The sequence below is a fragment of the Sycon ciliatum genome, chromosome 4 (assembly GCF_964019385.1).
Source record: "Sycon ciliatum chromosome 4, ocSycCili1.1, whole genome shotgun sequence".
NCBI classification, from domain to species: Eukaryota; Metazoa; Porifera; class Calcarea; order Leucosolenida; family Sycettidae; genus Sycon; species Sycon ciliatum.
The window spans coordinates 33,749,296-33,763,697 of record NC_088646.1 but is presented as its reverse complement, the minus strand read 5'-3'; the positions used below and the strand labels follow the sequence as shown (position 1 = coordinate 33,763,697).

Genomic DNA, 14,402 nt, shown 5'->3' with positions numbered 1-14,402 from the left:
GTTTTACTGTCATGGCCAACAAAATCAGACCCACGAGTCAAAAGGCAGCGCCGCATTTTCATTTCAATTCCATCAGGCACAGTCCAAAGAACCCATCCGAGGGTTGCAGGGGCCGCCTGTGCCTTGGCGCTGCTCAGTTCGGCATGTGGGCTGGATTTCTTTGGCCACGACTGCACTTTTCTTATACAGGTAGAATCCTGATAATTTGAACCTCAAAATGCCAGGATAAAACTTCTAATTATCCGGACATTCTAATTATCCGAACATGAACCCACAACACATGTATGTCAAAATGCTCTCATGGTCACGCAGAGTCGCGCTATGGACCTTAGACACAGATTTCACGGATACGGAACCGAACGGCACAGCCTGCTCATGCAAACTGAACTGACCAGTACAGTGTGCAGTGAACTTCGAATTACACTTTGCTAACTTCGAATTATCAGCACAAATCCCACACATTTTCTATGTAAGTGGAATTCGTCGGACTTCTAATTAACCGAACATGTCCAGTTCAAGGTTCGAATTATCAGAAATCGTATTGATAGAAATCGGTCCTGGAAAAACTTCTAATTAAGCAGTATGTTCGAATTAAGCCATATTCGAATTATCAGGATTCTACCTGTACCCATATACGTCTAGTCATTGAATTCTACACTGTGCAAACGCCGCCGTGACTGTGTTGCTTGCTGCTTGCAGGTTCGTAACGTCATGATGGTGCAGCTGCTGTGCTTGGCGGCGGTGTGCTTGTTGCAATTTGGCAACACGCTGATACCGCGCTCGCTCGTGATCAGCTTCATTCTAGGATCGCTCATTGTCTTCACCATTCAGGTAAAGAATTACCCATGTACAAACCGATGTGAGGTCTAGGCGCGAGGGCTAAGCTAGGTTATTCGAATAAATTGTATTACGTATTACTCAAACTTGTATGAGACTTGTATATGGGCTTTACAAGATACTGAAGTAGTGCAGTTGCTTTCTACCTGCCTTCTGTACTTTTTGTTGTTGTTGCTATTGAGCAGGGTGAGGATGGTTTACGCAGCCGATCATTTATTGGCAACTTTGGGAAGCTGGTTGGCTACACACTGCTGACGTTCGCTGTAGCCGCAGTTGCCAATGTCACGATAAAGGTGAGGACACGTTGCGCTGGGTCTCCAGTCGTGGATCGGTGTGCTGGTGTGCTGGTGTGCTGGTGTACTGGTGTGTCTCATACTTTGAAGTACTGCCTGCACATACAGTGCTACAATGAACACCCGAGTGAGTGTGAGAAGACCACTGCAATACATCAGAGACCACCGGTGTTCAACGACCAGTTATGTCATGTAGAAGACTAAGTTATGTTTCAACGCACATTCTAACCTGTATAGAAACAGAAGCTGAAGAAAGACCTGTTTTGGAAGACCAATTTTCTGTGCATTGTGGGCTGGTCGCCCAACACAGGTTTCGCCATAGTGCGTAATAAGTTCTGCACAGCAACAGCTCTAAAGCACCACACTCCCAATAACAGCTGTCGTTCATAAACGGTGGACAAATACAGCATATTCAATGTACCTACCTCTCGTTACACTGATATGTAGCCTAGTGTGTCATGTTGACATGGTTGCCTGAAATGTGCCCCGAATCTGTGTCTTGTCCTGGAAATAGGCACTGATAGCTGAAGAGGCTGATCGTCACATTTACAATTTTGTCCGGGCCAAGCTTGGTCTGAGTTCACCTTGGGCTGACAGGTCAGTGTATTGGTATTTTAAAAAGATACAATCATTGTTTTCTGATCGGATCGCTTAGTGCGTGAAACTCGGAGTAAAACACTGTCTCTCTCCTCCTATTGTTTTAAAGATACAATCATGTAGGTGGTAAATTTAAACATCCTTCCCCAGGAAAAGAGAGTGGTAGTCCATTGAAAACAATTAATCCTACTGCCGGAATATACTTGTGATGAGTTATGAGTAGGGGCGAAACGATTAGTTCGAATATTCGAGTATTCCTTCGAAAATTTCAAACGATCGAGTATTCGAAATTTTTTTACACTCGATCGTTTTTTTTATTTTTTTAAGTATTGGCATTCTATTTTTCAAAATCTTTTGTTGTGCCGCTCATCCACTGGTATGCATGCATTGAGTCACTATTTTATGACTTGGACGATGCGATCACCACGGCAAGTAACGTAGTAATAGTTACGATAATATCATAACTAACGATTTTCATCAGTATTTTGACTATTTTCATATATTATATGAAAATACTGATGAAAATCGTGACTTTACACTCTGTACAAGACGTTGGCGACTTTTGTTCAATGTTCACAGATATTTTCTTCCGAATTGGTCGAGAACTCACAAATCTAGCGCTTTCGAATTTTGGTAACACACTCGAAATAATCGGATACTCGATTGAATATTATGAATGAGTGATCGATTGGTCAAAATAGATACTCGTTTCACCCCTAGTTTAGAGATGAATTCAGATTAGGATTGTATTCTGTATGTTGTTCGAAAGAAGGTTGAAACGTGACGAACATGAAGTCTATAGTCAAACCGTGGCCACCACATGCGCTCTCCGTCTGACCTCGTTCACCCCACCAGCAACAGAACTCCAAACCGTAGTAGATATTGACATCAATTCCTCCATACAGCTGCTTCGAACTTGAATTCTGAATATAAAATGACTCTTGGAGTGAGCTGTGGGCTAAACAGTTTTGGGGGCCTTTGTTATGCATGGATGTGCACACACTGTCTCCGTACAGTACACATTCCGTTGTGTATACAGTCAGACCTCGCATAACTGCACACATTCGTTTTCCACTAAAATTTCCGGATAGGCGAGGGAACCGGATAATCGAACACATAATACTGTGTGCATGCATAGCATATGCAGTGCTGCCAAACCGTCCGATTTTTTGAAGGCTCTTCCGAAAACCGGTCCGAAAAAGGGTACGTCTGAAAAGCAGCCAAAATTGTCAGTGGTCAGTACTTTCCCATGCAGAAGCCCTGTATTTTCACTTTTGATCGCAACTGAATGCACAAAGCACTATGCATGTGCTTCTAAAAGCACTCATGCATTACAAAATGCATGAGAACTGCTGGGCGCCGTGTTGGTTACAATGGCAACAAAGCGAACTTTCTTCTTATTTTGGGCGATATTTTGAATTCTCTGAAAAAATGCTAACAGGAAAAATTCGCACCATGTGACCGAGCATGCAGTAAAAGGTGTCAGATTTTGGGCGAAAATTATTTGGCAGCACTGCATATGCTGTAAATCCGTAACCAACGATTTTCTTCCGGATGGCAAGGGATCCGGATAAAAGAGGACCGGATAAACGAGGTCTGACTGTACTTCATGCTCAGCACTGTAGTGTAGAGTAAGGATGGCATGGCTGTGCTGAATGCTCTGTTTGATCAGGGATTTCGACGTACTGCTGTACATCTGCGATCCGTCGTTCAAGGGCTTGCCGCATGAGGTCTGGCAGGACCTACTGCGGAACTTCTTGCTCGTACCGTACGCAGGCAGTGCAGCGGTGCTACTCATTCTGCTCACTATCTCCGTCCTCGCCAACTGGTGGTGAGTATTCAGTACTGTCTAAGTGCTACTGTCACAGGCTATTGTAGCGGTTTCTTTGGCACTGGGCATTTGTTTGTACTTAGAAGTTCAGAGACAGATGCTACCTTCGCAGTAGTTTGCAGTGCTTTAACGTAAACTACATGCTGAAGAACATAATACACCAGGAAGTACTACAGAGTTGTGTCCGAAAGAGTCATCAGTTTATCCGCATGCTAAAGACACCCTCTACATCTTGTGATGACTAGCCCCCGAGTTGTGCAGTATATGTTAGAAAGCTGCCTGATCAGAGCGTTCAGTATCCACGTGCTGACCTTGATTTTGTGTGAGTAGTTGTTGGGAATGTGCTATATATTTCCCCCTACTATCGGCTTTGCTGCAGGGCCCAGAGCCATCCCAGTAAGGTAAAGTGTGATGATGCACGTGACGACGATGCAAGCGCTGATGACACCGGCAGTGGCAGTGGCTGGCTGCTGGGAAGACCGGACATTGCCTATCATCTGCTCTACACTTGCTTCTTTGGGTTTGTGGCGTTCACGACGCTGCGCTTCAAGTACCTGTGGACGCCGCACATGTGCATACTGGCAGCCGTGGGTGTCAGCGACGCACAGCTCTACCAGTGGCTGTTGAGTCGCGTTGGTGTGAAGAGCGAGAAAGCGGTAAGCCAACCAGTACAACGATACCAGTTATTACTTATTTACATGACACAAAGGTAGGCACTGACGCTGCTATCGTGCTCGACACACGTGAAGTGCAGAGCCGGGCACAGAGAGAGAGAGAGAGCCACGTTTCTTTTTGCAAGAAACAACAACAACAACAAACAACAGCAGCAGCAACAACAGGAACGAGAAACTTGATTCTCTCTGTTCCCAGTGTGCTAGTACATTACACTTTCATAACTTCTCTGTACTCCAAACGTACAATGCTTGTAGCAGGCTGAGTGTGACTTCGGTAGCGGGTCCTGTCAATTATAATCTCCATCCCGAGACCTCAGCAAAGCTTGTATTCTTGCATAACATTCCCTTGTATTGTTCTCGACTGTGTGTGCATGCTAGGCCCGTGTGTTACAGCATCTCGTGGTACTGGCAATGGCTGGCTTTCTCGTGTACACAGTAAGTCTCAACGCCGGATGTAACATGTGATTCAGAACTGTACAGTCGTACTTTATAGACCTCCAACACACATGTAGATGTCACATGACTACTTCAAGTACAGTCGAATGTCACTTATCCGGTCGCCAGTTATCCGAGCACGTCGGTTATCCGACAAGCCCGGGAGTGGTAATTTTATGACTCTCAACAGTAAAATTCTTTAAAAAACTTTTTTTGTGTGTATATTATACGGTGTAATATGCATTTACTTGAAGTAGATGTGGTCAAGTATGCTAACATGTATGTGTACATGGAGCAATTCATGAATATGCATGAATATATTATATTTGGGTATTGTGTACATAAATCAGTGAAATCCAGCCATATATGCACATAAAAAATGATGTCAGTTATCCAACATATCCAGTTATCCAACATGCCTGATTCCCGAAGTGGTCGGATAAGTGACATTCGACTGTAGAAGCAAAGCAAAGCAAAGTACATGTGGACAGGCACAAGAGTAATGCTCGATTGACACTTCATTTCGAACGTGGGAAACGCATCGCAGCGCCAGTCGCGACGAAAAGGTTTCCTTGAGTTCAACTTGTTTGGCCCATGGCACGACCATCACCGTACACATTGTGAAGTGTTTCCTCTAGGCGAAATAAAGTAAGAATCGGGCTTAGTGATGTCCTATGATAGAAGTGATGATTGTACCTGAAGTAGAATCGTTTCTTTGAAGAGCAATGCTGTCTGTCTGCCTGGGCTTGCACTTTGCTTGTTCGACATCCACTCCTGTGTGCGCGTGCGTGTGTGTGTGTGTGTGTGTGTGTGTGTGTGTGTGTATGTGTGTGTGTATGTGTCCTGTGTGTTTGTGTCCTGTGTGTGTGTCCTGTGTGTCCTGCACAGTACTTGCCCATAATAAGTGAGGAGCTGGGATATCTTGGCGAGTTCTACGATCCGGACACAGTGGCCCTGATGAAATGGATCACGTGAGTACTGCTTCGTTATAATTATTAGATACGATGATAAGCTATGATGAAACGCATCCGTAGGAACGCCACCGCCCTTCAAGGATCAAGGCGCAGATGCAGCTCCTAAAGCGATGGTTTTTCAGTGCGGAAAAGAAGAAAACTCCCTGCTCCTAATCTGGACACCTGCACCATCGTGCTGTACTAGTGTGACATGTCCACGTTGCAATGCTTTGCTCCAATCATGCAAGCATGATTTCGAAAGCAGATGCTTGAGAGAATGACCTCCATCTAGACTATGCACACATTATTCAGCCCTATGAAATGAAGAAAAAGGGCCTCCAATCCGGCCCCGGGGATCAGAATTGAGTGCGAGACACATTTGCTATCAATCGCACTGTGTTGTTGATGTGAACAAGAGTGAGTAACAATGGTTTATCTGTGCTGGGAAAGCAAGTGCTATATCGTCTTCTTGTCTGTGCCCTGAAAGGAAATCAACGCGGACAACGGCTGCCTTTGCTGGCAGTATGCAGCTGATGGCTGGGGTCAAGCTGTGTACAGGTCATCCCATCGCCAACCATCCACACTACGAAGACAGGCGACTCCGAGAGCGCACATGGGAGGTAAGGGCCGGGTTCCACTGCGGCTCCGCGGTACTTGGCTGCATGCAGCGGAGCAGCGCGGTTCCACTGACACTCGCCATTCGCGGTACCGCGGTCGTGCTTCATGTTTTTTGATGACGTTCTACCTGTCTGCGCGCGCGCAAAATCAAAAAGAATCCTCGTCTTCTGGCCTACACAATGAATTAAAATTTGAATTTTAAAATTCTGCATGTTTGCCTGCCTGTTGTCATCTCCACTGCAGATCTACCAAATCTATGGCAAGCAGCCAGCGGAACTGGTGCATCGCAACCTGCGTAAATACGGCATCGACTACATCATCCTGGAGAAGAGCATCTGCTATGCGCACAACGACGAACGCTGGCCTGGCTGCCGACTGCCCGACATCATGGACCGCTGCAACGGGCATACACTGGACTTTCCAGACGGGCAGCACAACGAAACGCTGGTGCCATCTGAGCATGGGCGTTTCTGTGACGAGGTTCAAGCCGATGACAGCTATAAGAAGTACTTCCGCTCGAGTTTCAGCAACAAGACATTCCGTGTGTTTAAAGTTCTCAACCTCAGCAGCGATAAGTGAAACATGAGAGGTGTATTCATAGCGAAATGTCCAGCTGTTTCAAGCTGGGCCCATTTCTTTCTATCTTTCTCTTTTCATACAACTACGCAAGACAATGCTATCATACGGCTGGTATATATTTCATGCTCAGTTTACTTGTACAGATGATATAAATATTTCAAAAGTATTGATTTCCGATCATCAGCCCGAAACGGATAGTATATTTTTTCATGAATGGTTGCACATGGAAGATTTCCCATGATTATAATGCTGAATGACAAGACAGTGTGCTTGTTGGATGAAAGGATAATGTTATGGAGCGGGACTGAGCACTGAATCAAGCGATTTCAACTCAAATACCGTTGTATACCGGTACACTTTCAAGTCTGTGTACAAAACAAAAAGAAAGAAAAAGAAATCAATGGTATCAGTATGGCGCATGTCTTCTCCTTGGTGGGGGTGGTCCATCGGTGTACTGGTTTCTCCTGCTATCGCGCTGACGTTGTCTCGGGTGTCTACCACCACGTGCCGGTGCTTGCTGGTAGTTATGCTGGTACTGTCCGCTATACTGGGCGTCATCATGCTGAGAGTTCCGGTGGTGAGGTGGGGCAATCTCGCTGCCCTGGGTAGTGTGACGGCGACGGTTGGTGTGCGCGCCGCCATTGTTGGCCACGGCGCTGCCAGGTCGCTTCTGTACAACAAGCTGACGTCCCTCTCCCTGGCCGTGAGATCGATGCAGCAAGCCCATGCGCTGGCTGAGCGTGTGCACGATTGCCCTGTTCTCTTTGGCAAGACCCTTGCCGAACACAAGCGACTCCTCGTCTGAGGACAGGAAATCGCGCAGTAGGTGCTCAATGCGTGTTTTGTCTAGGTCACCTTCCTCCATAGCGCCAATACCGTGACGATGACCGGTACCTGATGTGCCTGTCTCAATGACGGGCTCGGCACGGCCCTGGCCATCTTTCCCAAGACCGCCCGTTCCACTGTAGCCCATTTTCTTCAGCAGCATGCTTCCTTTGCTGTTCTCACTGACCTTGTCTGCATCATGATACGTTTTACTTACTAGATCAGCGTGGTCAATGTGAGACTTTGCCTCCTTGATCACCTGCATGCCCGAAGGAACTACCGCGATTCCGAGCGACTGCTGAGCTGCACGCAAGCGCTCAAACGCGTTCTTGGCCGCCAGGTGCTTTGCGGATTTCTTCTGCGGTGCAGAACCGCGTGCCACGTGCACGGAATCAATGACTACACTCACGCTATGCATACCAGCCGAGTCCATCTCACTAGTCACATAGTCAACGACCACTCGCGACAGTTGACCCGCATCATTTAATTTGGCCACATACAGTTGCTCGTTCTCACAGGCACGCATTCGCATCCTCTGCGCCAGGGACAGTAATCTGGGCGGGAACGTAGCCCCATCAGGAGTCGTAGTAGCAGCAGCAGCAGCAGCAGCAGCAGCAGTAGTGCTGTTTATGCTATGGCAATCGGCCGCGTCGACAGGCACATCATTGGCCACTGCAGCCGCGCTGACTTCTAGCTCTACTACTACCGCTTTGCTTTCTCGACGTGGCACGGGTGTTGGCGCTGATCTAAACACACCACAGCAAACCAGAAGACCCCAAACTTTCTGTCACAACCTGCACCCTGCATTATCAGCACAGTGGAAGTGTGCGCTGTGCGAGGCACGTTCTAAAACAAACAGCAGTATTTTTTGATTTTGACAAGCAAGTTCGTAGCCTTAGGGATATCATTGACTACTTGAGGAAGGCCATTGGCCGAAACGTATATAATGGAATGGTTCGGAAATTTGCAGAGTATTGTGGAATGGGTGAGTTCACCCAATTGTATCTACTATGAAACTGCAGGAAGCCTCCAAACTTCTTCTAAGTTCGTATCCCAATTGCATATTTACCAAGTTTTGTCCTGTTATCATCGGGTTGGCATGCACATACATGATTAATTTTTCACAGCCCTGCATGATAATTTGATAACCATGCAATAAAATGGCATGCTGAAACATCACATTATAGCTGGCCAACAATCGAAATGTCGGTGTTCGAAATTATAAGCCTGTCCCCGGGGAAAATTGCGATTCCGCGGCCGCGTTTTTTTCCGCGTTTTTTGCGATTTTTTAAAAGACCGCGTTTTCCGCGATTTTCCCGCGTTTTTGAACTTTTTTGTTGCACTACACGTACACAAAGTGCACTCTTCGGTCAGCAACGTCTCATCGTGGCGGCTTTTTACTCAAATATAACGAGTGCTTACACCAGAGACTTGTAACTGATTGATTTCACTACATACTCACTGAAAATTTCCGCACATAAATATTATTCACCGCATATTTACCGCATATTTTACCGCATATTTACCGCAAATTCACCGCAAATTATGCCATATTATGCCGCGTTTTTCCCCGCGTTTTTGCGATCTTTTCCGCAATTTTCCCCGGGGACAGATAAGCATGGTCACAATGGCAACTCAAGGACGATGCCCTCTTTTTCGAAAGCTTGTTGTGCGTGGTATGGTGTAGCTGAGGACTGTTCGTGTGTTGCAGGCTTGAGGTTTTGCTTCAGTGCACTAGTACAGGGGAGTTTCAAAGTTCTAAAAAAAAGAAAAAAGATTACTGGTATGGGCATATGTGGGTGTAAAAATAAATAATACGAAAGTGCAAAAAAGCACCAACTCACCTTCCTTTACAAGCTGTCACACTCTCCCATGTAGTTGGCTTCCATTGTCTCACACGATCTTCCACAGCCTGGGGATATCTGCATCCCATGAGGATGATGTTATAGTGAACATTCGCCAATGCCTCAGCCAGTGGCCTTCCCAAGTCATCCTCAGAACCTGCCACAAATTCACTTCTTTGAAGATCAGCGCTTTGCTTAGATAAGCTGCACATCAGACACACTAATCAATACTACTGAGCTATACTTGGGCTCCTGTTTGACAGTAGCACAGTGAGTCGACCTGTCTTCGACCTGTGTTAGTACTACTAAGCACTACGACAATAATTTATTTGTGCCAAACTAAGCTTACTTGATTTGCGAGACCGTCCTCAAGGAATCTGTCAGATCATCTACAAACCCAGGTACATGTAGACTACACGCTTTCGTTGTAAAATTAATTATTACTTATTAGTGCCAATGTTCAGTACATACTGTAAACTGTCTTTCAATATCCGGATACACGGCTGTCAAGAAGCGGCAACTTAGAAAGATGGCGTCGGTTCGAGATGGCATGGTAACCGCGCACGTGCCGTGGTCCGTGACTTGCTCATGTATGCACGCAAATGCAAGTCACAAACTGACAAAGATCGTCTTTGCATTTGGAGAAAATATCTTCGACTCTCTTTGGAGGTTGGCGAGGTTTGCCTAATCTTTACTTGATTGCGATGCCGGTATGTCCTCTCAATAATTAGAACAAAGAGAGCTGATGATCGCTTCAATGCTGAGCAGAAGTAACAATGAACTCTCCTCAGGTCCTCAGTGCCAAAGGCAGACGACTGCAATTCCACAACGCTCATTTCACGATGATGGAAACAATAATCGTGTACGAGTACTACACTGTAGTGTAGTACACACTTGGACCATTTGGTCATCCCTATTCTAGCCGCTAGTCCGTCCAGCAACCAGATATTGACTATTACGATAAGTACAACTGCGTGAACGAGGGCTCACCCAGCAAATTCAATTCAGGACGTGACTCCAGTCAAGAATTAGGGTCTTTACTCGAGAACTTCACAAATACAGGTCAAGGCACCCCACAAAACTGATAGATGGCACGAACGAAAGACAAATAGGCTAGACAAAGTGTCCCAAGTGATTGAAAACAGCAGATCTACCAAATAAGACAGCTACATGTGCCTAAACATCGATTCCCATACAGTAGAGAGTAGCATCAGGCAGAATGAAAGCCTCGGAAGTGCACAAATACAGCCACGACCGCCACAAAAATTGGACGACCGCCACAAAAAAATTCTCATTGCTCTACCTCCTTGAAGGGTGAAAGTTACCAGTTATCCTATAGCGATGTCAGTTTATGCCTGTTGGAACCCCCCACAGCCCGCACGAAATACCTTTCAAATAATTCCAGGATGCAATTGCAGCTCCAGACAGGAGGAAGAAGAACACCGTGAAAAATAACGGCAACGATGCCCAAACTCTCGGTAAACGGCTGAAGTCTTTCTGAAGATGTTAACATTGAATAGCCATCGATTACCAGCGTGGTTTGGTGACTTTAGAACTGTTTTGAGACTTAGAACGAAGCGATATTTCAAATTTGATGGAATTGTTACCTGTCAAATGCGTGGGCGAGCAGGCCAGCTGACTGGTTATGCATGAACATGCATGAGCATGCATTGATTTTTCATGGTTCACGTGCAGAAAACTAAGTTGCCGCGATCCAAGTGCAGCTAACAGCCGTGGATATCCCAGCTTGAGTTGTGATTGAAATGTTCAAAATGTTGAAATAAAATCGTCGCAATCAGCTGGGAGTTGTATCGCGTAGACCTAGCTACGCGCGCGCTTTGTGCGTATACCGTGTACCATGGTGTACGGGCGCCGGCCGCGCCGCGCCGGGCAGTCTGAGATCTGGTACACGTGCACGTGCTAGATCGCCACGTGATACAATGTGCCATGTGCATGTGCGCATATGCGCATGCATAATTATAAATTATCGCATGCCGGCATGCCCGAGACGGCGCGGCGAGAATAGAGAGGTTTTGCATTCCGAATTTCGGAATGATTTTCGACTGTGCTTTTCCGAAAAAAGCGCGTTCCGAAAAACGGTATTTTCAGTGTTTTGCATTCCGAAAATCTGATTCGACTTCGTTTCCAAGGGTTGCCATGCAAAACAAAATGGAGAGCGTCGAAGGGGTTGATCAGGATCAAATCCATGTGCGCAGGTCAAACTGAATTATTTGGGTGCGGTTCGAAGACGAGGACGGACTGATGGTGGACCAAGTGATCCAACAGCTGAAGACGAGGTTGGCGAACTACTGTCGTTGTTGTACTGTCAGTAGGCTTCATGGCAAAGGAAGATAGAGTGTGATGGAGTGTGAGAAGATTAGTCAACATGGCGAGATCAGCGAGAGCAGCAAAACCAGCAAAAATCTAAACTACATACGTGGAAAAATTTCAAATAATGGAGATCGAGAGCAGCAGAAAGCAAAAATACAAACATGAAAAATACATAAAAAGGCGACGTGGAGACAATAATCTTAATAATGCAATGAATATAACTAAATGCGCACTCATATCACAACCATGGGGACGAATCATGTATTCCAGAACGTTTTCTTGTCACAATTATCAATGGAATTCGTGACTAAAGAGAATGATGAAACTACAATAGGATTTATACACTTGCAGTGGAACAGCGAGGATACAAGCATAGTAAGAAAAATAGCACAAACCTAGGAACAATTTGCACAGGTAATAAACTATAGGTGAGGTGAGAAATGATAGGAAATTCAGCAAGTGCAGTGTGACAATGGACATGCATGTGCAAGTGTGTGTGAGTGCGAATTTACTGGAATAGCTGTGAATCGAAGATAGATAAGTATTTTGGTCGGGAGGACCTAGCCGCCTGTGACAATATTGAGAGCGGCACGTGTTGTTTGATACGTTCGGACAGATGTTGAAGGGTCCTACCAACATACCGACTACCACATTGTCGGCATTCAAAGTAGTAAATGAGGTGACTCAATTGTAGGGTTGGTAGGACATCCTTCAACATCGTGAACGAACGGATCGTCGTGAACACGGTAACCACATTGGTGGCAAAGTAGGTTTTCTCCACTAGGGATTTCACCACACGGGCCGTGTCCCTCGATTCTTTCCCTTTCCAGGGCAAGCAAAGAAATACGCGGCACGGCAACGGTCCGATAGCTCGTTCCTTAACAACAGGTGTAGTTGTTAGAAGTTTGTCGAGGAGCTGCTGCGGGTAGCCATTCTTCACAAATACGGAGCGTAGAAAATCAAGTTCCTGTTGTAGCTTTGTTGGTGAACAAATGCGTTGTGCCCTATTTACAAGGTTACGAACTAAGTTTGACTTGTACTGGGAAGAGCAGAACGAGTCAAACATCATGTACTGCCCGGTGAAAGTGGGTTTACGGTATACTGTAGTCAATACACCAGTCTGGGTCTTTTCGACTAACACATCCAGAAACGATAGCTTATTGGACTCTTCATGTTCACACGTAAATCTCAGTGCAGGATGGATTGTATTCAGTTTCAGCAGAAAGTCGTCAGCGTCTGCTCTCGAATCAAAGTACGTGAAGGAGTCATCCACAAACCTGACGTACAATTCCGGCCACTTATCTATCTTCGGATAAGTGGCCGGAATTGTACGTCAGGTTTGTGGATGACCCCTTCACGTACTTTGATTCGAGAGCAGACGCTGACGACTTTCTGCTGAAACTGAATACAATCCATCCTGCACTGAGATTTACGTGTGAACATGAAGAGTCCAATAAGCTATCGTTTCTGGATGTGTTAGTCGAAAAGACCCAGACTGGTGTATTGACTACAGTATACCGTAAACCCACTTTCACCGGGCAGTACATGATGTTTGACTCGTTCTGCTCTTCCCAGTACAAGTCAAACTTAGTTCGTAACCTTGTAAATAGGGCACAACGCATTTGTTCACCAACAAAGCTACAACAGGAACTTGATTTTCTACGCTCCGTATTTGTGAAGAATGGCTACCCGCAGCAGCTCCTCGACAAACTTCTAACAACTACACCTGTTGTTAAGGAACGAGCTATCGGACCGTTGCCGTGCCGCGTATTTCTTTGCTTGCCCTGGAAAGGGAAAGAATCGAGGGACACGGCCCGTGTGGTGAAATCCCTAGTGGAGAAAACCTACTTTGCCACCAATGTGGTTACCGTGTTCACGACGATCCGTTCGTTCACGATGTTGAAGGATGTCCTACCAACCCTACAATTGAGTCACCTCATTTACTACTTTGAATGCCGACAATGTGGTAGTCGGTATGTTGGTAGGACCCTTCAACATCTGTCCGAACGTATCAAACAACACGTGCCGCTCTCAATATTGTCACAGGCGGCTAGGTCCTCCCGACCAAAGCGTGGCCGACCACGTAAGCACCCAACTCCACTGTCCGTTCCGGCAGAGGCTTCTGCTCCACAAACGGTGTCTCGGAAAAACCAACACAGCACGCAGAAATTGGGAACAAACATTAATGTAAACAAAGACGAACACTGTGTCTTATCTTCATTATCAGCGAGTACCGGAACGCCGGACGCAGACAACCGCAACTCACCAAAGCTGAGAAGGAGCAAACGGCTGGCGGCAGCTCGGTTTGCAGAGGTGACTGGAAAGATGCATCGAAACTCTCCGAATATGGATGATGCCAGCGGAAGAGTTGACGACTGTCAGGCGTTTGGCAATGGCAAGGGAAGACCGGTCAGGAAGAGAACGCGACGGCAGCTGGAGGAGGAGTGTGGAAGCGACGTGTGCAGTGAAGATGATGAACCCGGTGGTCAGTTGCTGGGAGAGCTGACGACAGGTGAAGGTGGCAGTGATGATGAAGAGGACGATGACGATGATGACGATGATGGTGCAGATGGTGTGAAGGACGG

The 14,402-nt window shown here is 46.2% G+C and overlaps 2 protein-coding genes across 2 annotated transcripts in view; one reads left to right on the top strand and one right to left on the bottom strand.

Annotated features, from left to right (window-relative positions):
• The window catches only part of LOC135815780 (protein C-mannosyl-transferase DPY19L3-like), a 24,084-nt gene extending 17,007 nt beyond the window's left edge, over positions 1–7,077 (top strand). The window contains exons 7-15 of the mRNA XM_065329119.1: positions 700–831; positions 1,023–1,130; positions 1,645–1,727; positions 3,400–3,558; positions 3,938–4,214; positions 4,611–4,667; positions 5,556–5,638; positions 6,108–6,240; positions 6,482–7,077. Coding sequence (XP_065185191.1) covers positions 700–831; positions 1,023–1,130; positions 1,645–1,727; positions 3,400–3,558; positions 3,938–4,214; positions 4,611–4,667; positions 5,556–5,638; positions 6,108–6,240; positions 6,482–6,817 — 1,368 coding nt within the window. The 3' untranslated portion in view covers positions 6,818–7,077. The remainder of the gene's footprint in view (positions 1–699; positions 832–1,022; positions 1,131–1,644; positions 1,728–3,399; positions 3,559–3,937; positions 4,215–4,610; positions 4,668–5,555; positions 5,639–6,107; positions 6,241–6,481) is intronic.
• On the bottom strand, positions 7,016–14,402 carry LOC135813521 (uncharacterized; the record flags this gene model as incomplete). Its single annotated transcript, XM_065326614.1, has 3 exons — positions 7,016–8,388; positions 9,487–9,710; positions 14,310–14,402. Coding segments are annotated over 3 exons (1,482 nt in total), but the record flags the coding sequence as incomplete, so codon positions are not given.